Raw genomic sequence first — 23,659 nt, forward strand, 5'->3', positions numbered from 1 at the left:
TGAATAGGTAAAGCTGACATTGTCTGCGTGTTTCATTTCACTGATAGCTCTGCGGACATCAGCCAAAATTTTTAGAAAAGTCGACCACCCCATGACGAGTTGCTCACGTTGTGGCTAGCTGTGACATTCTTGACCAAATCGTACACATGTGAGCCGTTAATTATTTTATTATTGAGAATAATTTCCCCTTGGTCTGACCACGACACAGTGTCTGGAGCCCTAGTCAGTCATGCCAAAATGTGCTCCGCGTTTCTCTGACTCCTCTTAGGCATGTGTTTAATTAAATCTGAGACTACGTCTCTGTCTGGTGTGTGTGCAGCAGATGTGGCAACAGCGCCCTCTTCAGCATGAGCAACGGCCTGAACAGGGTTTTGGGAAATTGGGAGTGACAAGACTCAACACATTCTTTTCCTGCTCACCTTGTCTCACCAGTGTCAGATATCTCTGTAAGATAGATGCATATTTTTTGGCTTTTTCATGCAAATTCACACCTGGCTGATCCAGAACCTCGGCCATGGCTTTGTCCAGCTCGTTTTGAGCATCAACTCTAATTGAGCTGGTTTTCTGCTGCTTCAACGAATCCAGCTGACGTTGGGGAACCAGATACATTTTATTTGAACGTGTGAAAACGTCATGATTTTTTTTTTCTCATCTTTTTTTAGGCACGTAGACAACCGTCTTCTCAGCCAAAAGATTGCCTCTGAGTCTCAAATGATCAAGGGTCTTTGCTTTATAATCAATGAATAGGTACCTGTAAGTGGCGGAGGTTGCGTCACTCTAAAAAATATTTGCTGTTTTCTGGAAGCATCTGTCTCCCTAATAATGAGGTTTGGTAACGGTCCCTGGGGTTTTTGAAAAGGACCAGATAGTTGGTGTTCAGGCTTATGGTCCTGCTGGCTCTGCCTTGGATAAACAGATTTTGCACCAGATATATGCAGCGAAGATTTCAATGATGCACATATTTTGTAAAAACATTTTGAACTTCTATATTACCACTGGGGTCATTCATCAAGTCGTCAATAATTAATAGATTATTTTTTTCAGGCGGTAGTAGAGAATTGTCACACAGAGAGTTCGGTAAACCCTTCACAAAGTTTATCTCTCTGAGTTTTAAGAGTTGGTCGTACAGCGGCTGCCAACACGAATAAATGTAAACAACGTTGTCCATCAGGTGTGAAATAATTCGCTGCGCATTTTCTATAATATCTTTGACAAAAAAAGTTTTTCCACAATTGGATGGGCCGCTCACCACCATGCTAAAGGGGTGTTTTAACCGGGGGTCAAAACCAGAATCCATTTTTAAAAACCGTAAGGCAGAGTGGTGTAATCGGGAAACACTCGGCGCTTGTTATAAACTACCTGAACTCTTTTAACTACTGTGTCATTTTTAAGGTGGAATCACTTTTTATCGCGCTTGATCGTATCCGACACAGCTGTCAAGTGGGCGTCTGTGTTTTTATTGGCTGCGAATGATTGAACCAAGCCCATCAGGGATTGGGGGGTGACGGTTTTGGAGTTGACAGAGTTTAATGTCACACCCCTGCATTTAACAGCGGTCTTGCCGTGGTGTGTTTGGTACGCGTAACACTTGGGCCCTCCAGACACAAACTCTGTGATAAAATCCCCATCCTCTAACTCATCTGTTAAATCCCCCAGATCCGGACCTGTCGGGGGGACCCACTCCCCTGGTTGAGATGTGAAGATCACAGAGTCTGTGCCGCAGTAAAGCATGCGCTCCTGCAGCTTGTCAAGCAGGTTGTAGAGCTCGAGGTGTGCATGCGCGGTGGTCATGGCGCCTATGAACACATTCACGTCTTGCACCCGAGCCCCAACACCGTGTGACCATTGCACCATAGCAACGTCATCGGAGATAAAACAAAACTGGCTCACTTTGTAATGATCACTAAACATGAGCTGGGTAAACCTCTCAGACTCTGTGATCAGCTCACATGTGGCCATGTTACAACGCATGCTAAAATGGCCCCAGAGCGAGTTGAGGAGGAGTTTGTTACAGCTTCTGACTGCTTTGTTGACACAGATTTCGGCCGAGTCAAGTCTGATACCCTCCTTTTCATAATAGTCGGCTATGTATTTCTCACGTCCCTGAGGTGTTTTGGCGTGTTTGGGGTAGCCTGAGGCTTCCTGTTTGCATTCAGGAAGGTCTTGACATATTCTTTAAACAGCGTGTCTGTCTTGTCCGGAAAGTGCCAGACCTCTTCAATGTGCAACAAACGATACCCCTTTTCAAGAGCTTTTTGGAGTTCAAAAGAGACTCACTCTGGTGTCTTGGGCTCAGTGAAGAAGAGCCGACATCTTGTGCCAACCTGGCAAGATATTGATGTCTTGGAATCAGTTAATAAAGCTGTCCAGCCACTCCAAGACTTTACTGATGTGCTGTCTGGGGAAGCTTATGTAAGTGTTTCATACATCAAACCTGTTCTCAGTTTGTTCAAAAGCAATCTTCTAAAGGCAGAGGAGGAAGACACAGAGCTTACCAAAACTATTAAAAAAACATTCTGCAGTACTTGGAGAAAAATACAGCAACCCTTTAACTGACGAACGATTGGACATTTCTTCACTGATGGACCCCAGATTCCGCACCACTTACATTGAGCCAGGCAAGGTAGAGCAAGTGAAAAAAAGGGCTGTCACTGAACTGATGTCTTTGCCTGTGCCCACTGAAAAAGGTACACCACAGCAGCCTGCTCAGGTGTGCCAAGAAGCACAGCCACCAAAAAAGAAAATGACTTTAGCTTCCCTCTTCAGGAAGAATGCACCACAACAGGCATCTACTCACCAGTCAGAAGCAGAGAAAATTGAAACTGAGCTGGCAACCTACCTATTGACCCCTGAGGCAGATCCAGACGTTGATCCACTTGGTTGACCAGTGGTGGAAGCAACATGAAGCAAACTTTCCAAGGCTCAGTATTCTGGCCAAAAAATACCTCTCTATTCCTGCTACCTCTGCCCCATAAGAGAGGGGTTTTCGTGTACGGGGTGGCATTATTACTTCCAATAGGGCATGTCTCAAGCTGGAGGTGGTTGACAGACTTGTTTTCCTTGCCAGAAATCTGTAAAAACTACAGTATTGCAAGCGCCTTTTCTCTTCTGCCTTCTCTTGCACCTGAACCTCCATGGCTTTTATAGCAGCGTCTGGTTGGGCTTGATCGTATAACATTGTCTCAACGGCTCCTGCTATTTTAGAGGGGCTGATGAGCATTTTCTTTAGATATAGAAAGTTTCTGATTGTAGACAGGAAATTGTTGTTCCACAACCTCGTCATGATTGCGTCATAATTCCTATCAAAGTACAGATAGGGTATGTCATCATCACACGTATGGGGTCCCTGAAACGTCCACGCAGCCATCGTCCTGCTGCTGCACGCGGCACTCCAAACAGTCATCGTACCACTGCAACATCATTGATTTGTTTAGCAGCCAAAAAACACAATACACAGTAAAACACAATGTTAAACACAAACGCATAAAAACAAATAGGCATTGGGGAAAAACTTACCGTTAACCAGAGTCATGTCCATGATTCACTGGAAAAAACACGGGCGTGAGTCCACTGGTCTACACCTTGGTTCGGAAACGCATATGATACAGCAACAAACTCGGGGGGTATTATTGCGAGCTGCGCTAAACTGGAAATGGAAACGGACACGCCCCTTTTTTAGGGCAAGGGTGCACGCGCACGAGGGCGCGCATTCGCATGCACGCGCATTCACATGCACGCACAAAAGCACCGTCTACTCCCATGCATCACTACTTTACACTATAGTGAAAAACTGCAGTTTTGTAAGTTAAAATATATATTGTAACGGTACAACAGCAAACCTAGCGCATGCTTGCAGAAACAGTACCTATTTTCCATAAATCACACGGGTCTTCTCTCAGGTAGAGTGGCAATCCCTGCAGAGCTGCTTCTCTCTTGCACTGGTGAGAGTCCTAATAATGAAGATAACATAAGCATACATTGTGAAAGGCATGATTTGGACACATAATTCTTTTGTTTTACAAAATATGTTGTGCATTTCAGTTTGTAAATATCAGTATGAAAATGAGTATGCATCTTTGTATTCCCCAGACCAGGGGTCACCAACCTTTTTGAAGCTGAGAGCTACTTCTTGGGTACCAATTAATGCGAAGGACACACACACACACACACACACACACACACACACACACACACACACACACACACACTCTATATATATATATATATATATATATATATATATATATAAAAAATTTGTTTTTTTATCTATACACAAAAACCCATTTTATATATAGATAAATCTGTGACAGGCCTATTGTCATTTTCAAATTCACACCAGTGCAAGTGTGATTAAAAAACATAAAAAAAAAATTAGATCCAGCTCACTAGTGAGTGATGCTATGGTGAGCTACTTTTAGAACAGGCCTGTGGTCAACTCATGTGGTCCTTGCGGGCACCATGTTGGTGACCCCTGCCCTAGACAGTTTCACCCCGATTTACATAACTTACATTGTTTGACAAGTTCTCTATCAACTCCTGAAGCTTATGGTCACCCTCCGATCTTCGACTTGAATAAAGCTCAAGAAGTCGGGGAGTGTGCTGATCTAAGCCATCAAAGAAGGCCCTCTTGAGGTCGACGGAGACCAGTCTGGTAAACTCAAGCGCAATCTCAAAGACAAAAAGAAAATCAGGCAGAGGAAAAGTTTTAATCATATTGAATATAATATGGGTTACTTCACCAACTGAATACATCAAGTGAGTTTACAAGTCTTTGGGATTTATACTACACGTGTAAATTAAGTTTTGTTAAGCCTTTCTGGCTTCAAAGGAAGCTATACGTCATTTGATATATTGCCTTCAGTGAAAACACTTAGTGGCTGAGTTGTATTGTGGGAAGGTGGCTGTTTTTTAGAGACAGTTCACTGGCCTCATTGCCCTCTTACAGTGTTTGACTGATTTAAAATTACAGCACAAATTTCAAAAATGGATAGAGTAGAACCTAAAACATCAACTTTTATATTCAACATAATGTTCTTATTTATCAAAATCTGCTCCTTCACAGAATCTTGATTGCATACCTGTCTGTCTGTGAAGAGTGCTGGCCATCTTGATTTCACCTCTGAAGTGGCTCATCTTCCACTATTTCTTTCCTCCTCAGGGAAAAAGTGGATGTCATGGCTTTGTCAATCAATGTCCAATCAGGGTGTCTTTTGGTAACTTCATTCAGTATGACTTCCCTTTTGTTTTCTTGGCTTGATACAGTCATCCCCTTTGGCAACGCCGGAAGAAACTTTGTTTCAGATCTCCTTGGTTTTTTCAGTTTCCTCTTCCTTCCTCCTAAATCTGTTGAACTTCTGTCACCATTCACAGAGAGCTCAGGACATCCTGCAATGCGGAGTTTCTGTCTGAAGTTCCCCATTTTAAATTTTAAGCTGATATGCCAGCCATAGAGGCCACTGACTGATCCTGGCTCTTTTAGGGAAGGATGCCTTTCTATTCATGCCTGTGCAACTGCTTTTAATTGAGTGCATGTGGGATATGCAGTGTAGCTGTAGATCTTTGAAGCAAGTTTTTCCAAGACATCAGCCTTGACATCCTTGGTCACAACCATCAGGGAACCATCTTCTTCGAATTTCTTATCCCCCTGCTCGAATTTTGAATGCAATATCATGTCTGAATGTACGTATAATAAACACTGCAGGCCAGGATTGAGATCTGTTCGACTCTGACGATGAACACCTAGTTGCAGAATCCTCAGCAGGGCCATCAGGAGGAACATCTGTAGTAGCCACATTTGGGGTGAGAGTGCTTTTGAAAATTAGCTTCAGTGTGGCCTTCTCTGTGGGCAGAAGACTAATGGTGGTCAGGTTACAAAGTTCAAAGCCAAAATCAGGATCCTGATACTGAATAATGAAGTCTCCTTGAATTTCAAGCTCTTTTTCCAATGCATATTTTAATCCATCCACTGTTTCAGGAACATTTGTGAGGTCAATCCGCCTAATGTCGTCTGCAGTAGCTATTACCCTGAACAGCATCTTCACTGTTGACAGCAACTGTAAGGGAAAAAACTTCATTAATACTATTCAGTTCTGATTTTTTTTTCTTTTTTGCTTATTGATAAGTAAGGACACCATTTGATGTCATTTTAAATGGTTTCAAAGGCATTTTTCATTTCAGTTTAACTTTAATGGGGGGGGGGGGTCGCTTGTTGTTGTTTTGTCTTCACTCATGTTAAATTAGTAACTGTACCTTTGTTGTAGTAAGAAAGTCTTTGGGACAACACAGAGACATCCACCAACAGTGTAGCCAGAGAGAGGATGATGTCCACTCATTTCTTGAGTTTCTACCAACTGAAGTTCTGAGTCTTGGTTTTTAACAAGTTCATAACACCTCAGGTTTTCCAAGTACCATGAAGAGTATGGCTGAACAATAAACTCAGCCTTATTAAATATTACTAATATTTTTACAATTTTGCTGAAGTCAGGCAAACAACCTGTGTGTCCTTTGGAAATAAACATTCCCTCTGCAAACTTTGTGCCATTGATGAATACTTTAGTGGCAAGGCATACACTGTCAATCCCCCGGTTTTTGGTCTGAATCGCCACTTTCAAGCCCTGATCCAACCTCAAGGTTTGACTTAAACACTGATGGCATATCAAGGAGATAAGCAAGAGTCAACTGATGTTGATTTGCCAAACTCAATAGAATGTTCTTACAATTGTGTGCCTCTCGTACAGTCTTCTTAAAAAAGCTATGTTTGGCCCGAAACGAATAGTCCAGAAATCAATCAAGGGTCCAAAACAACGGATAAGGTGAGAATAATGTTCGATATAATGATGCTTGGGACGGAGTTTTAAGTTAGGGAATTCCTCTTTGAGCAGGTTCCTGTGATCTGATATCCTCGAGTCCAGGTAAAACAGAGTCTCTTCAGTGAAACCTGGAGATGCAAGAATTTCAACTATGTCCTTTAAAAGCAGAAGTATCTCCCCGGCCCTGTCAGTTTCTGGAATCCTGTTACCAATTATCAAGGGTAACAGCCTTAGCAAAGTCCAGTTTTCGTGCTCATTTCCTCCAAGTGACCCCTTCAACTGTGTGCGCTGCAAAATCTGTTGTGGTTTGTTTGTTTTGTCACCAAACTTGTATGGGAAGGAGCTTATAGCAGAATTGAGTTCCTCGAGGTCCAAGTATTTCTTAGCAATAAATGTCTGAAAGCAAAAACTGAGCTCAAGTGGAACAATACCTTCAAACAAGTTGTGAAGTAGGTCAGGGGGGAAGCCTTTGATTGTCTCAAAATATTCAAGTCTTTTTAGTATGCAGTCACCTTTTACTCCGTCTATTGCCTGTTGTGGTTCTGTTCTCTTAACCTCATCAACTATTCTATTGTGATCCTGTACAGATCTAAGATGGAAAACACCTTGTCTGACCTCAAAAGTTTGTATGTCCTCACGGTTTGCGAGGCAAAATCTGCAGGTTTTATCAACAACAAAGCTCTCTTGGAAATCAGCAAGGGAATGGACCCCTAAATTGTCAGCAGACACATGAGGTACAGTCCCTTTGCTTTTGCCCAATTTTTCTATAAATATTCCTTGCTGCTCAAGAAGTTTTAAATCTCTAATCAGTGGGTCAAGAATAGGTCCGTACCCATGTGTGCGCAGATCACTAATGTTGCACAAGGTTGCCAGATAAATGGAAGAAAGTGTTGCACGAAATTTTGTTGGAAGATTTACAATGACCCAGTAGATAGCACAAATTTTATGTTTCTTGTGAGATGTCCCTAGTGGATTGCAAATTTCAAATTCATCGATGTACAATCCAAGAGCTAAACATTGTTCCTCTGAGTTTAACAGTGGGTTTTCTTTGAAATAAAGACAATCTTTATGAGATTTATATTGTCCCACCTGTGATGTTGGTTCAGCATGCAATACTTACCTATCTAAGATTTCACTGCGATTAAGAAGCTCTTTTAAGACTTTCAGAACTGGAACATAAATGAAGTTTCTTTTCAGAACTGGATTTACAAAGTATTCAATAGGTTCTACAACAGAATAATGTGTCTTGAAGTATGATTTTCTTTTATAAGTAGTGCAGAGAAAACCACCTGCTGAAAGATGATAAAGCGGGTTTAACTTACTGAAAAAATCTCCTAAAGCGTTGAAAATAGTGCTGTCTGTACTGCAATTATGATTTCTCAATATGTCTGCAACAGCTTTTTTGTAAACCTCTGTGGTTGCTGAACCGATCTGACTCAATTCCTCTGCGATTTCCTGTACAGCTGATTTAGACACATGTAAAATTGTTTGCACACGAAGACACAGTGATACCAGTCTATGTTCAAAGGACTTATCTATGTCCTCTTCATTATCACTAGGAGATGAGACACTAAGATCACTTAACAATGGTTCAGGTGTATCTTCAACTATAAGTTCACTCACAGGTGACAGACTGACCCTTGTGGTTAATTCTGCTCTAAAGCTGTCCACATTACATGACCCGTGAACTCTGCTCCTGTGAGCCTTAAAAGTAGACAAAACACTGGACTGAAAAGCACAATTGTCAAAAGGGCATTTCACAATTTCTTAAATGAAGACCCAAATGAGAAAAAAAGTTCTTGATATTGCAAGCTTCAGAAAAGTTGCACAACTCACAGCTTACATTAGCTACTAAGGATCCTGCTGCTCTTTTATCATGAAATCTAGTAAGATGAACTTTGAGGGCTATTTGAGTTTGAAATGAGCATGAACAATTCTGGTAAATGCATATTATGGGGCAGCTGCGGCTATAATGTCCATGTTTAGTCTCATAATGCCATAGGATGTTTTTCTGACTAGTTGTATTGAAAATACAGTACTTACATTTCCACTGCATGGCCATTTGGTTGGGAAAAAACAGGTGTTATCTGTGGACAAAAAGAAGACAAGGACAAAGCAATACTTTTATCAATCGGTCGACAATCACAATATTTGATAACAAATTTAACCATGCCAGTACACATTTAATATTGTTTTTATACATACTACAGTGGCCTTAATAGACTGGTCACTGAAAATTAGATAAAGAAGCTATTAACAAAGAAGGTACAAATGTATATGAAATGTTTAATTTTAAAAAAGGAAAGCACAGGAAATCTAGTCTTTCATCATTATTACCAAGGGCCCTGTACTGTAAAGCAAGTTAAACATACCTATTAGGCTTTAAAAAGCCCAACAATCCAATCGGGCCAAGCCACACATAAAGGTCTTCAAATCAACCTTGGGTTTCCCAATCGCAAACGCTAGTAGCATATTTTACAACTGACCAGAGAATTTTGACGTTAGACAAATACAAAGTTAAACATAAAATTCAGGCTAAAAGCAACATATTTATGGCTGCCAAATAATGGAAGGCTGACCAATAGACATATACCCTCGGTATGATGAACTTGTGCTCATAGCAGAGGCTTAAAAGCCTCAATAGGTATTTCTGGCAACATCAATATAGAAAGTACTTACATTTCCACTACACTTAAATGGAGCCAAGGGACAGGAAGTCTGTATTGTAACTAGCTACTCTAACCTGTAAGAAAAAAAAAAAATATATAATTCATGCAGTACCAACAAAATCGAAACCACCCCAAATCTACAAAAAGAGACTGGACTGAAATGAGGGTAAACTTAAAGAAAGTAATTAACAAAGTAAATTACAACTCTGTTACCGTAATATCTGGACTATAAGCCGCGACTTTTTTTCGACGCTCCATGCCCCGCGGCTTATACTCAGGTGCGTCTTATACGAGGATTTTACCTTCACCCTGGGGTGTGGTGGGCAGCGGCAGCGGGCAGTAATTCCCTATTGTTCCTGACGGTAGCTCCAAGTACCGTACTTAGGGAAATTCCTAGCTAAATGTTATGGTAATTTCTCTAAGTACTGTACTTGGGTCCAGCGTCCAGTCCATGCCGCGGTGCAGTGTAGAAAGAGCATCACAAGATATTTTCAGTCATTTGTACTCACCCTCAAGATGGAGAGCAGAAGAAGGAACGCTTATGATGCAGCTTTCAAGTTAAAGGCAATCAATCTGGCGGTGGCAGATGGAAATAGAGCTGCAGCACGTCAGTTTGGCATAAACGAATCGATGGTGAGACGCTGGAGGCGGCAACACGACAAACTGACCCAATGCAAAAAGACGACAAAAGCTTTCAGAGGTCATAATAGCAGATGGCCCGAACTTGAAAACGCTCTGGAAGACTGGGTCAACACGCAGAGAACGGGCGGCCGAGGTGTTTCCACCGTGCACTGCGGCTTATTTACCGGTGCGGCTTATACGTGTACAAAGTTGATTTTTTCCCTAAAATAAGCATCTGTGGCTTACATAACGGTGCGCTCTATCGTCCGGAATTTACGGTAATTACTTTCTTTAAGTTTACCCTCATTGCAGTCCAGTCTCTTTTTGTAGATTTGGGGTGGTTTCGATTTTGTTGGTACTGTATGAATTATAATATTATAATTTTGTGTGATAGTTTTGGTATTCTTAAGTAAATTACAACTCAAGAAAACCCAAACTATCACCCACTTTACTGCTCATTCATTCATAGGAGTCCATTAATAGTCGATTATCCGCAGGGGCATAGCACCAAATTGTGGGCCTTGTACACTCACAATGTCAGTGGGCCCTCTCTGTGCCAGTGAACGAGGCACGTGAGCACACATTACACACAGTATTCATCATGGTCAGCAAGTTGCAGAGGCAAAAATGTTTTTAGCCATTTTTCAACCAGATGGAGAGGAATAGCTAATTGTTTTTCTATGTTCTCACTTCTGTTGTCAAAAATATTGATTTATCGATTAAATATCGATTTTGAAAAATAAAAACGGTACAAAATGACTTTTCCATAGTGTCCATGTATTGATACTGCACCTGCCTCCTTGGTTTACACATGTGCCACCGCCGCAAACACACACACACAAACAGACAAAGCACTGCCCTGGGGAGCGAGCCATCGTGCAGCAGCCCCTCCCCTCCTGCCTCGCTCACACAAACACCGCTGGCTGTATTTGTCTTAGTGTTGTTGCTCTACTTGTGTAAGCTGTCATGAGAAAGCTGTTGCAGGAGATGCAACAGAACTGTGCCGGGAAAAGGAGCAAACACGACTAATTTAGCAAAGCACCTCCAAGACAGACCCTTGGACCTGTTTAAGGAATTCAAAGAGGTTGGTAACAGTACAATTTGAAGTATTTGTTGCTTAGAGTCATCACATCTATCGGTGTTTAATTTAACGTGTTGTCTTGTTAGCAAGCGCTAGCTAAAGTTAATCGACTGTAGGTTACATATGTCCTCTACATATTTACTTCTTTTGTTTCATTTTAAGATTAATTAAGATCATGGTTATTTTAAAGGACTGGTTTAAACAAAAAATAAAAATAGATCATTTCTCTTTCCGTTATATTTCTCTTTTAGCATCAGAGATAACTTGAAGTTGAGACAACTGAAAGTGTCGCAAAAACAACACAGTCACCCCAAAATATCAGATGCCTTCGAACGACAGAGACATATGATGAAAAATCATTTGAAGCCAAGAAGCTGAACAGGGCTGTAGCAGAGTACATCTGCATTGATCAAGTCCCTATTTATACTGTTGAGAAACCTGGATTCAGAAAACGTATTCATCAGTTAAATAGTAAATATTCGCTTCCTTCACATAATTATTTCACAGAAATTGAAATCCCTGGCCTAATTAAAAGGTCAAATCATGGACAGTCTCGAGGGGAATCCTTTCTTTTCATGCACCACTGATTTATGGACCAGCAGGGCCGCATCCTCTTTCATAGCAGTAACTCTTCAATTCATAAGAGACTCCTGGAACATGCAGAACTGGTGTTTGGGCTGTGTTGACAAACAAACTCTTGAAAATTTACAAGTGCAAACAGGAGGCTCAAGACCACAACCCCCTTCTCCTGATGTCCAGCAACCATCAAAGAAAACAAAAATGAGTCTGAAGAGACTGCTATCAAGCATACACTTGGAGAAAAGGAGTGAGGCTGATGTAGAGGAGGAGGTTGGTGAAGTAAGACTAAAAAAAAAGAGTTCACAAAATATGAAAAGATTCCTGAGCTGAGTGCAGAAGGGGACCCACTCACATGGTCGTGAAAACAGGACAAAATGTACCTCACCTTGCCCACTTTGCTAATAAGTATTTGTGCATCTGTGCTTCAAGTGTCACTTCAGAGCGTGTGTTTAGTACTTCAGAGCTTATTTGCAGTCCAAGAAGGGCACGACTTACAGAGGAGCACATTGACATGTTGGTGTACCTAGCACAAAATATGAAGCAATGGTAGTTTTGTTGCTTATTGAAAATGCATTAGATTGCATTGCACTCCCACCCCCAATTGCAGTAAAGTTGCTTAAACTTACAGCAAGGAGTTGATTTGTATCAACAAAGTCAACAGAAGGGACTGAGTGAACCAACAATTGTGAATCTGCAGTTTCCAAAACACTTGAATGAGTCCCTCTGCTCAAGATTCATAGCAGTTTCCGAGATCACCGGATATGAAAGCAGTAACATGGGCAAGCACATATGCTTGCTGTATAGTACAGTTTCTGGCCGCGCCAATCCATATGAGCCAAACAAACAGTCAGAGTGGATCACAGGAGCTTCCTGCACCATAATGATTGGGCAAACCTGACTCAAGTGACTCACACAAACTGGATCAATTAAGTGAATGACTGATTAACCTGAATCTTTAAAAGGGTCCAACTTTACCATCACCAGGAACTTGTGAATTGCTGTTCCCTGTTTGCCTGAAAACAACGAGGAAACCTAAAACATCCAAGTTGTAATAAAAAGGATTTGTTTTGTCTTGTAATCTTAAAATGTAATGATTTGACTTTAATGAGCTCTTACAAATTACACTGTACATGTAGTTTATAAAATATACATAGTTTGAGTCACCCAGCATTTGCATTTGTAGCTACAATGTGACATTACAATACACATGTTTTATGACAAGGTTTTTTCATTTCTGGTGAGTAAAGCCCTTTGAGACAATCTGTTTGTGAAAATGAACTCTACATATAAAATTGCCTTGCCTTGCCTTGCCTAATGTGAGTTTTCTGGCCAAAGGCCTTTTTGTCTCTGTTTTTATGCCTGGACATAAACAACAGCATTTCTAATTTCATCTCGTCTTTTACCTGCCCTTGAGCCCTCACTGTGTTAAAACAAACCTCAGCACATTCAAACATATGTGGTTGCCAATGTTACTCCTTTCATTCATTCCCCTTTGCAAAAGACAAAGCTGGGGAGGATAAAAAGCAGAGGCAGGAAAGCGTGTATCATTATTAATGCAAAAGGTGCCTTGTAGGTACGGTAAGTCTTATCTGTCTGCACTGTCAGCCAATTTAGTTTTTAGTTTTAGAAAATTTCATATTTTTCTAGAATCTTTGTGAAAGTCAAAATGGATATAAAAATCCGTCAATTAGGGAACTAACACACAACAGTTTGAAAAAATTATTATTTTTAAAACTGCCGAATGTCATACTAAAATGTTCAAAAACAGTGAAACAGCAGGCCTAGGAGAGCAATGAGTCCTGACATGTGTTTTTTTAATTGGTAACCCCACATTCCACCATTGGTAGTCATTTTCAAACACACTTTCCAAATTTCTCAGGGTTAGCCTTGGGATGTGGTCAGTAGAGCTGCTGGTGTCCCACTTAGAGTCCTTCCACCACAAACAGTGGGTGCCTTTGCATTGCGGATTGACGTCCCGTTGCTCAGCAGGCATTTTTTCAGGTCTTTCAGGTTCCATCTGGATCATCCAACTCTGCTGCTGTCTCTGTTAATTTTATTTTTATCAACTGCATTTTCAACATTTTATTGTTTTATTGTATTTTTAAATACTTTCCATAACATTTGTTTATGAACGGTACAATGAAAATAAAATAGATTTGAATCGAGTTTAGGACATGCGCAGTGCGATATCTAGTGGCCAGTCATCATGGGCTTTTCTTTGTTCGAGGACCGCAACTGCGACTGTCACAGCTTGATGAGTATATCTGTCTATTTGATTATCAAACATGTAAAATTCTTTTAGAAAACAGTCTAACTCATCAATATCATTGTGATGTTTTTAATAAATAAGTTAAAATCATGTGCAGATTGAACTCAGCCCGTCATAACTTCATAAATGTTTCAGCTAGCGTTAGCGAGTACAAATGAACCTAGCTGACTATGCACTGAACTTCATACCAGAGCAGTATATAGAGAGAGTTCGGCCAACTCAAACGTGGGCGCCAGATGATTCTGCAACTTAACTAGATGGGGCAGACATGCTATATTGATATAAATCGCTTATCTTCACCATTAATAAGCCTAAAAATGTCAAAGTCTGGCATTATGTAAAAGGCCCCCACTTAAACAATCCAGTATGTACTTACCTTAAAAATCTTAAATGATAAAATAAATGTAAAATGCATTGTAGCCCAGTTCCTCAATTAAGCTGTTTAACCTCTTCTTAGTCTCCGGTGTTCATTCATCATTGAAAAAAGGTAAAAATTACTTTTGAAAAAATTTCATGACTCAGATATAGTTAAAATGAACTAAGTCTTAGTATTACTTCTTGTTGTTAGTGTTATTATTCGTATTTTCATTATGAACTCGCATAAACCTTACCAAGACGATATGATTCCATTTAAAACATATCTCATAGACAAAGAAAACCACGCCATTGTATTGAATGATAGTGCATTCAAATTTCTAAATTCAAGAAAGTGCAGGTGGTTATTTCTACATCGTCATAATTTACAAACACACGTGGTTTTCACGGTATATAGAAACCGAGTTACAGTTGGATATTGAGCAATTGAGATAAGATAAGTTAAATTCAAGTCATCACAATACCTAATTTTCTTAGCATTTAGTCTATAGCTCACTCCACGGCTAGAGCATGTAAAGGGTGAAGAGAATTGGTCCTAAAACTGAACCCTGTGGTACACCATATGTAACTCTGCTATACTCCGAATGGTTAACAAACTGAAACCTGTCAGATAAGTAGGACTTAAACCATTTTAGGGCAGGTCCTTTAATCCCAATTTCATGGTCTAGTCTCTGAAGCAGGATGCTGTGGTCGATGGTGTCAAATGCAGCACTGAGGTCCAAAAGTACAAGTACAGTGACGAGACCTCTATCTGAAGCTATAAGAAGATCATTGGAGACTTTGACCAGTGCTGTTTGTGCTAACAAAACTAGTGATTAGCACCTGTCGCCTCAATAAGAAGGTTCCAGGTTTGAGCCGTGGCTCGACCATGGGGTCTTTCTGTGTGGAGTTTGCATGTTCTCCCTGTGCCAGTGTAACAGAGTTAAAAAGTGGTGTGATTCCACTTTCCATTAAAAACTCATCAACACAACACGTGAACTTGTTTGTCCGATGGGAAGTGAATGCAGCATCAGCATCAGAATTCACTATCAGTGCTGTTTCAGTGCTATGGTGTTTTCCCTGAATCCAGACTGGAAGGCTTCAAAGAGATCGTTGCCGTGCAGATGTACATGCTCCAGGACAACCTTCTCAAGGATCTTGGAGATGTAGGGGAGGTTGGATATAGGCCTATATTTGGCTCACACATCTGGGTCAAGAGAAGGATTTTTAAGTAAAGGGTTAATGACAGCCACCTTAAAGGCCTGTGGCACATAACTTGTGACTAAGGAAAGATTAATTTGGTTCAATATAGAAGTTTTGACTAAAGGGAAGGCATCCTTAAGTAGTCTTGTCGGGATGGGATCCAGTTGACAAGTGGCTGACTTGGAGGAAGTAACTGCAGAAGGTAGGTCTGACAGGTCGATGGGAGAGAAGCTGTCCAAGTATGCACCAAGTCTGGAAGGTGCTTCTGTGGGAACTGTAGTCTGTCCTCCATTGCTGGCAATCTTTGTTCTGATGTTCACAATCGTTTCAGTAAAGAAAGATAGGAAGTCGTTACTGCTGAGAGTTGGGGGGGTGCATGGCTCAACAGCACAATGGTTCTTGGTGAGTCTGGCCACAGTGTTGAAGAGGAACCTAGGGTTGTTCTTATTCTTTTCTATTAGGGACGAGTAGTAAGCGCTTCTAGCATTACGGAGTTCTTTTTATATATTAATAAACTATCTTTCCAGGCTTGGCGGTCTTCCTCATGCTGGCTGGAATGTGTCTTCCTTTCCAGTTGTCTGGTCTTCTGTTTTAAGGCACACATCTCTGGGCTGTACCAGGGAACTATTCTTTTTTGGTTGGAGCTTTTCAGGGGAGCTACGGCATCAAGTGTCCCAAGGAGTGCTGCTGCAGTGCTGTCCACAAGATAGTCTACCTGCGAGGGGGTGAAATCAGCATAACTGCCCATTATATTACTACAAGATGTGGCAGCAAGTTCTGCTGGAATAAGCTCCTTAAATCTAGAAACAGCAGTGTCAGATAAACATCTACCGTAAATTCTGGACTATAAGCCGCAACTTTTTTTCGATGCTTCATGCCCCGCGGCTTATGCTCTGGTGCGTCTTATACGAGGATTTTACCTTCACTCTGGGGTGTGGCGGGCAGCGGGCAGTAATTCCCTATTGTTCCTGACGGTAGCTCCAAGTACCGTACTTAGGGAAATTCCTAGCCAAATGTTATGGTAATTTCTCTAAGTACTGTACTTGGAGCGTCCAGTCCATGCCGCGGTGCAGTGTAAAAAGAGCATCACACTATATTTTCAGTCATTTGTACTCACCCTCAAGACGGAGAGCAGAAGAAGGAATGCTTATGATGCAGCTTTCAAGTTAAAGGCAATCAATCTGGCGGTGGCAGATGGAAATAGAGCTGCAGCACGTAAGTTTGGCATAAACGAATCGATGGTGAGACGCTGGAGGCGGCAACATGACGAACTGACCCAATGCAAAAAGATGACAAAAGCTTTCAGAGGTCATAATAGCAGATGGCCCAAACTTGAAAACGCTCTGGAAGACTGGGTCAACATGCGAGAACTGGCGGCCGAGGTGTTTCCGCCGTGCACCGCGGCTTATTTACCGGTGCGGCTTATACGTGTTGTGAGAAAATGAGCTTTTGATCATGTTCTGTTCATATGTCAGCATTATATCAGGAGTTGATTGTGTATAAATACATGATGTGATTGTTTATGTTAAGTTGTGCAGGCTGCTAGTTGCGCCCGAACTGTCAAGGCTGAATGACGAAAACAACAGGACAAGATGAACTGAGTGTGCAGGAGGCTGGAGTACTAATCAAGAAGTTTGATATGCATGAGTGTAAAATTACGTATGCAAAAAGGTGTAGCTTCAAGCATATATTCACTGTCTGTTAATATCTTATTCAGACTCTCTGCTGCACTCTCAAGGTGCATGTAGTGGGGTCTCCAGATATATCTGTGTCTGCTTTGTTGTGTGAAATAAAGTGTTGATTTGTCAAAAGCAGACGACTCCGGTTGATCTCTTCTCATCAACGGACCCGGTGAAGTCGGCGTACTTCAACAGTGTACAAAGTTGATTTTTTCCCTAAAATAAGTGTAGCAGCAGGCATAGCACCCAAGGTTCTTTGAACACACCTTGATGGCCTGTCGGCCTATCAGAGAACAGGTGCCCATATTTAAGACGGCCCCCCCTCGGCCTTCCTGCTTCGTAACACTTCATGTGGAAGTGGCTGTGGGTGCGCATGCTGCTCTGTCCTGCTGTGCTGCTCTCTGCACTCCGTTTATGAGTGGAAATGCTGACATCCGGCTCTCTCCCTCTTGCCTTCCCTCTGGGATGAGCGTCTGTGTGTGTGCGTGCGTGCTGATACACTTCAGCTAAGGGACAATCAACCAACCGGACGCTGATGCTTTGTCTATGCTGACCCAGCTTGTTCATCAGGGTAATCTGCGTGGCCGTGGGTTGTTGAAATGCAGCCTTGCTGCCTCGGCTGCTCGGTGCTTCGGGTGGCCCTTTTAGGCTATTTCCTGCAGTTACCCACTCTGCGCGTCCACGAGGTGACACACACCTGAACGGAGCTGAATCCGATCGATTTTTTTTATTGTATGAGTGATGTTTGGGTGTGGAATTAATTTTGGTTTAATTATTTTGTTTTCTTTTTAATTTCTATTTCTTGTTTTGGGTTTCTTGAGTTAGTTTGTTTCAGTTGGATTCATAGGATTAATTGATATTTGCTTTTTGTTTCTTTTGATCAGGGTTAACTTTCTTTCATTTGTGTTCGCCTTTTTGGTTAAATCATGTTTTGAATTATTAGTTTTCTTTGAATTAGGTATTTTGCTTTGATTTATTTGGGCTGTATTTGAATGATTAAAATAATTTTCTTCTTTCTATAGGTTATTTTGATTTAACTTCTCCCACCAATTGAATTATCTTTACATTTGGTTTGAGTGTAACTTGATCTCGCCTTCTTGACCACCTCCTGGATCTCCTTCCAGCTGGGCTCCCTCTCATCAAAGTCCAGCGTTGGTACAGGTGGGTCGATCAGGGACTGGCAGTCGCCCAGCTCTTGCTCCCTGGCGGCATCTCGGTAGGTTGCATCTAGGTGACGATCGATCTCAGCTTTGGAGCAGGTAAGTTGGCCACTGCGCTTCTGCCCCAGCAGCTGTTTTGTAAACCCAAATGGATTTGCTAGAAAGGCAGTCCGCTTCCTGGCTCTTTCCTTCCTCCTTCTCCTGTTCCACTCAGCCCTCCTCAGGATCATGAGCTTCTTGCGGAGTATGTTTCGCAACTCTGACAGAGGTCCCCTCTCCTCCTCTCTCGCCTCCTTAAACTGCCGCTTCAGGACCTTCAGCTCCTGCCTGAGCTGATGGATCTTGTTTGCCGTGTTGCTTTTGGTGTAAGGAAGTTTCATTGCTTTCTTCTCCTCCAAGCCAAATCTCTCAGCTGCTAGGCTGATGATGATGGTGGTCATGGTTTGGAGACGTCGATCGACTTCCCCCTTGGCTGTCGCTTCCAAAATGGAATTGGTGTCTTCATCAAACTGGCGCCACTCCTGCTCGTTGTTCGCTTGGGGCCATTTAACCCGACGGTGTTCTGGTGGTCTGTGTGGGTTTGGGGCTTGTGTCACCTGGGGGATCTGGTCACTATGGTTTGACTCCAGGCCTAGCTCCTCCTGCGTCTCACCAGGGGCGTTCCCTGCGCGCTGTGACACCTGCACCGTCTGCACACATCCCATCTTGGTCTGGTGGATCTTCAGGCCACGCGGGTTTTTGCACACTTAGCCACAAAAGCATTCTGTACTCGTCGTCGTATTTCCGCTGCGTAGTGTTGTCTTTCTTTGGTCCTTCCGAGTGGGACCCTCATCCTCCCCCCCTCTCGGGGATCCCTGGGGGTATTTTCCCGTAAGTTGATCTGTAGCTTTAGGTTGGGTTCTTCCTCCTAGTAGAGAGGAAGATGCAGGTTTGGGTTGCTGACCCTTACTGCCCCAGTGCCGTCTCTCCGGGCTGTCCGCTGTCTCTCCAGCTGCCACCACTCTATTCTTGGTAGTCAATCAGTCTTTCCTGATAGTCACTGGGTGTTCCAGACAGAAGCTTGTGACATACATCAACTACTGATGCAACCTGGACACATCATCAGTGATGTTTCCTGGGCTCATTGAGTGTTTCGGGTCTCACAACATCATACACTCTCACCCAGGCGACCCAGCCGGGGGTGATCAATCCCCCAACTTGTGTCCAGGTAGCGCTACCCTACCCACGGATCTCCTCTCCTGATCCACAGCCAACGTGAGGCAACCTCTGCTGCCTCCGTGGCCTCCCTGATGGCCCTTCACTTACTGGCCCCCGTAATGCCCAGCATGTTGTAAACCCTGCAGAGGGACTGGCCTGCAAACCCTCTGCATCCCACCTCAATGGGCTCACATCTCGCTCGCCACCCATTGCGCCGACACTCCTCCTCCAGCTCCTGGTACTTAGCCCTCTTTCGCTCGTTGGCCTCCTCGATGCAGTCTTCCCAAGGGACCGTGAGTTCCAGGAGCATGACCTGCTTGGAGGTTGCTGAGGTCAGCACCACGTCTGGCCTTAGCGATGTTGTGGCCACGATCTCTGGGAACTTTAATTGCTTCCCCAGATCAACTCTCAGCTCCCAGTCTTGTGCCATTGCCAGCAGGCCAGAGGAACAGGTCTTGGCCGGTCCTGTTGGTTCTTCCCCAGCTCTGATGAAGGCGATTGTCTTCTTCACTGGGCGGAGGCGCTTGCAGTGTGCAATTCCAAAGCAGATGGAGTTCACTATTGCCTTCAAGACCTGGTCATGGCGCCAGCAATAGCGCCCCTCACTCAGGCCTCTCGGGCAGCAGCTCAAGATGTGCTCCAGGGTCCCTCTCTTCTGGCACAGAGCCCAAGTTGAAGAGTCCACCTTCCCCCAACAGAACAGGTTAGATGGGCTTGGCAGTACGTCATAGACGGCCTGGATCAGAAACTTTATACGCTGGGGCTTGGCTTTCCACAGCTCAGTCCACGTGACTTTGCGCTCTGCTGCCTGCTCCCAACGCATCCAGGCTCCCTGCTGCCGCATCCCAACCATCCTGCTGGCTCGCTCTTCTTCCACTGCTGCTCGCACCTCTTCCTGGAGCAGTGCTCTCCTGTCCTTACCTCTTGCCTTGTCAAAGCGAGATGTTGTACTGCTGCTGCCCAGGCCTGTTCTTTCCCGAGCCACTGTCCCCACCAGAGCCCTGTGCCGCAACCGTTACTCAGCAACATTCACAGCCTCTGCTGCCCTCCATTTCCGCCCTGTTCTGACTACAATCCCTGCTTGAGAGACTTTAGGGTCACATGACTCTCTGTACTGCAGCACCTCCCTAGTATGGCTCACCTTGAATTCCTCATTCAGGCTACTGATAGGGAGCTTCAGCATGTTGTTATTGCCATACAGGGCGATGCTGCTCAGACTTTGAGGGACACCAAGCCACTTCCGCAGGAACCTGCTGACTCTTCTCTCAAAGCCCTCGACAGTGGAGATCGGGACCTCGTACACCAGGAGGGGCCAGAGAATCCTTGGGAGGATACCATGTTGGTACACCCAGGCCTTGAACTTGCCCGGTAGACCTGACTTATCCACCTTGGCTAGCCACGCCTCCAGCTCCTGGTTGGTCGAATGGATGGCTGCCTTGTCTTTCAGGCTGCAGTCGAACACCTTCCCGAGGCTCTTCACAGGTTTGTCGGTGATGGATGGTATTTGGATGCTACCAAGTGTGAAGTGGAACTTGTTGGTAACCTTTCCTTTCTTCAACACAAGGGATCTGGATTTTGCAGGCTTGAAGGTCATGCGGGCCCAGGTGGCTAATTCCTCCAGGCCCTTCAGGATCCATCTGCCCCCTGGGACGTTTGGTGTTGTCACAGTCAGGTCGTCCATGAAGGCCCTGATGGGCGGCTGCCTCACACCGGACTTGGTTAGGGGCCCTCTGCACTGAACCTCAGCAGACTTCGCCAGCATGTTCATGGCAAGTGCGAAGAGGATCACTGAAATTGTGCATCCAGTGATGATTCCCTTCTCCAGCTTATGCCAGTCCGATGTTGTGGTCCCTGCTGAGACCCTCAGACTGAACCTGTTGTAATAGTCCAGAATGAGGTTTCTGAACTCGGCGGGGACATGATGCTGGCGTAATGCCTCTTCGACCAGCTTGTGAGGTATGGACCCATATGCGTTTGCAAGGTCCAGCCACAGTACGACTAGGTCGCCCTTGTTCTCTCTGGCTTCCCTGATCAGCTGGGTGACTACTCCATTATGCTCCAGACACCCCGATGCCATGTGGTGCAGCCTTATCTTCAGAAACCTAGCCACAACCAATGACAACAGTGTAAAATGGTGGTTGTCGATACCAAACTGTGTCTCCTCAATGTGTTCCCCAAGATGAAAAACGTCTTCTGTTCCAACCTCCTCCCGGATGATGTAGTTGACTGTTGACAACTTTGGTGCCTGCCTTGTTGATGCTTGCCGGGTGACCCTCTCTGCAGCTCTCAACACCTTCATGGTACCTTGTGATGGAATCACAATGCCACAACTGTTTTTCAGTGTCAGCAGGTGGTAGTTTTCATCAAATGATGACGGTACAGCATCTCTGACCAAGCTTGCACGGCATACATCACAGGACAGCTTTTGCAGAATCTGCCAGACCACAAATCCTGCTATGTAGACAAGGGCATTTTCCACCAGCCCCCCGAACCGAGTGGGCAGGTAACTGTGATCTGTCACAACGGCCGAAATGTTTGCAAATGGAGATGGATGTTCTTCAGCTGTTTCCAGAGAGGACATCTCAACTGCAGCTCGGGACACAGTCTGATCTTGGGCTGCAACATTGCCAGTCTCACTGGGAGACACACCACATCCAACCATCAAGTGGTGGAAAATGGCCTGGAACTGGCTCGCAGACGGGTTATTATTCCAGCCACCTTGCATGTAAAACAGGCAGACAATATATGCATTACTCATTCACTAGAACTGAAGAAGCCTCTCGGATGAGAGGTGAAACGTCTTCAAGATAAACTTACGTCCAGTTGACCAGATTTTACTTCGCTTCGATCTTCAGTTCTAGTGAAGAGTGTGGAAATTCCAGCTTATAAACCTATGTGGGAGTGGTCAGTGCTATTGTGGTGGAAACGACCCTCCCGAGACTCACCTGGCCTCCCCAAACGACAGTCGTTGTGCGGTGTCAGGGAGTTTCAGGGGTGGTCGTTAGGGAGTTTCACCGACCACTCAGATGCGAATGGGCTGTGCTGGCAGCAGCCGTTCCACATGGGTCTTTCAGCTGAACTCTTTGGGGAAGCTTTGAAAGGACTTGGTTGTAAATAGGTGAAAGGAAATGTCGCAGTCCACCTCCTCTGTTCAAAGATGGTTTCTCTATCCTGACGTGGATGGCTTCTTTAACTCCTCTTTCGAACCATCTGTCCTCTCTGTCGAGGATTTGGACATGGTCGTCCTGGAAGGAGTGGCTTTCCTCCTTGAGGTGGAGGAAAACCACTGAGTCCTGTCCTCCAGAGTTGGCTCTTCTATGTTGGGCCATGCACTTGTTGAGGGGCTGTTTGGTTTCCCCTATGTAGAGATCCGTGCAGGCCTCACTGCATCTGACAGCGTATACCAGATTGCTTTTCTGGCTGTGAGGGGTGGGATCTTTGGGGTGAACCAGTCTTTGTCTCAGAGTGTTGTCTGGTTTAAAAGACACAAATGTCACAGATGTCAGAGACAACACTCTGAGACAAAGATGGTCACTGCTCAAACAAGTACAAACAGCACAATTTTGATCTTCACATCCAGTGTTAAATGTCCAACTGAAAAGACAAAAATATGAAGAGTTAACTTTTAGTAGCAGAGACATAACTTGTACAAATAGGTATACAACAATAATAATTTACGTGCAATGTATTACGTGCCAACTTCAGCATGTGGCATGCGTCCATCATTACAAATACTCGGTCACCAGTCGACGGATGTGGGAAACTGGTTTTAAGTGGCTCTTGTGGGTTACCCCTCAGCTCACATCCAAGTTGATTGCACCTGCTGATGTCTGTAGCATGGCCATCCATTGTGACACATACCGCCTGAATACCCGTGCATGCAGCTCCTCCAAAGCATGAGTGGAGAAGGACCCTTTGTGTGTCTGGAGACAGAGTCTTCGTCAGGTAATATGCAATGGGAGCCTTCCAATGTCCTTGAAGGCCAACCACCAGGAACACAAGCGCCTCTGTAGCAACATCAGTCTCATTGTTTGCATC

At 43.8% G+C, this 23,659-nt stretch overlaps 1 protein-coding gene across 1 annotated transcript; it reads right to left on the reverse strand.

The window, feature by feature from the left end:
• Window positions 1–1,398: 1,398 nt before the first annotated feature.
• On the reverse strand, window positions 1,399–21,920 carry LOC147262239 (uncharacterized). The gene is given in 3 exon segments (XM_086202500.1): window positions 1,399–2,142; window positions 18,358–19,143; window positions 19,647–21,920. Coding segments are annotated over 3 exon segments (3,804 nt in total).
• Between the last annotated feature and the right edge of the window lie 1,739 nt (window positions 21,921–23,659).

This window comes from Aulostomus chinensis, chromosome 4 (assembly GCF_037954235.1).
Source record: "Aulostomus chinensis isolate RoL2024-O1b breed Wild chromosome 4, RoL_Achi_v1.0, whole genome shotgun sequence".
Classification (NCBI taxonomy): domain Eukaryota; kingdom Metazoa; phylum Chordata; class Actinopteri; order Syngnathiformes; family Aulostomidae; genus Aulostomus; species Aulostomus chinensis.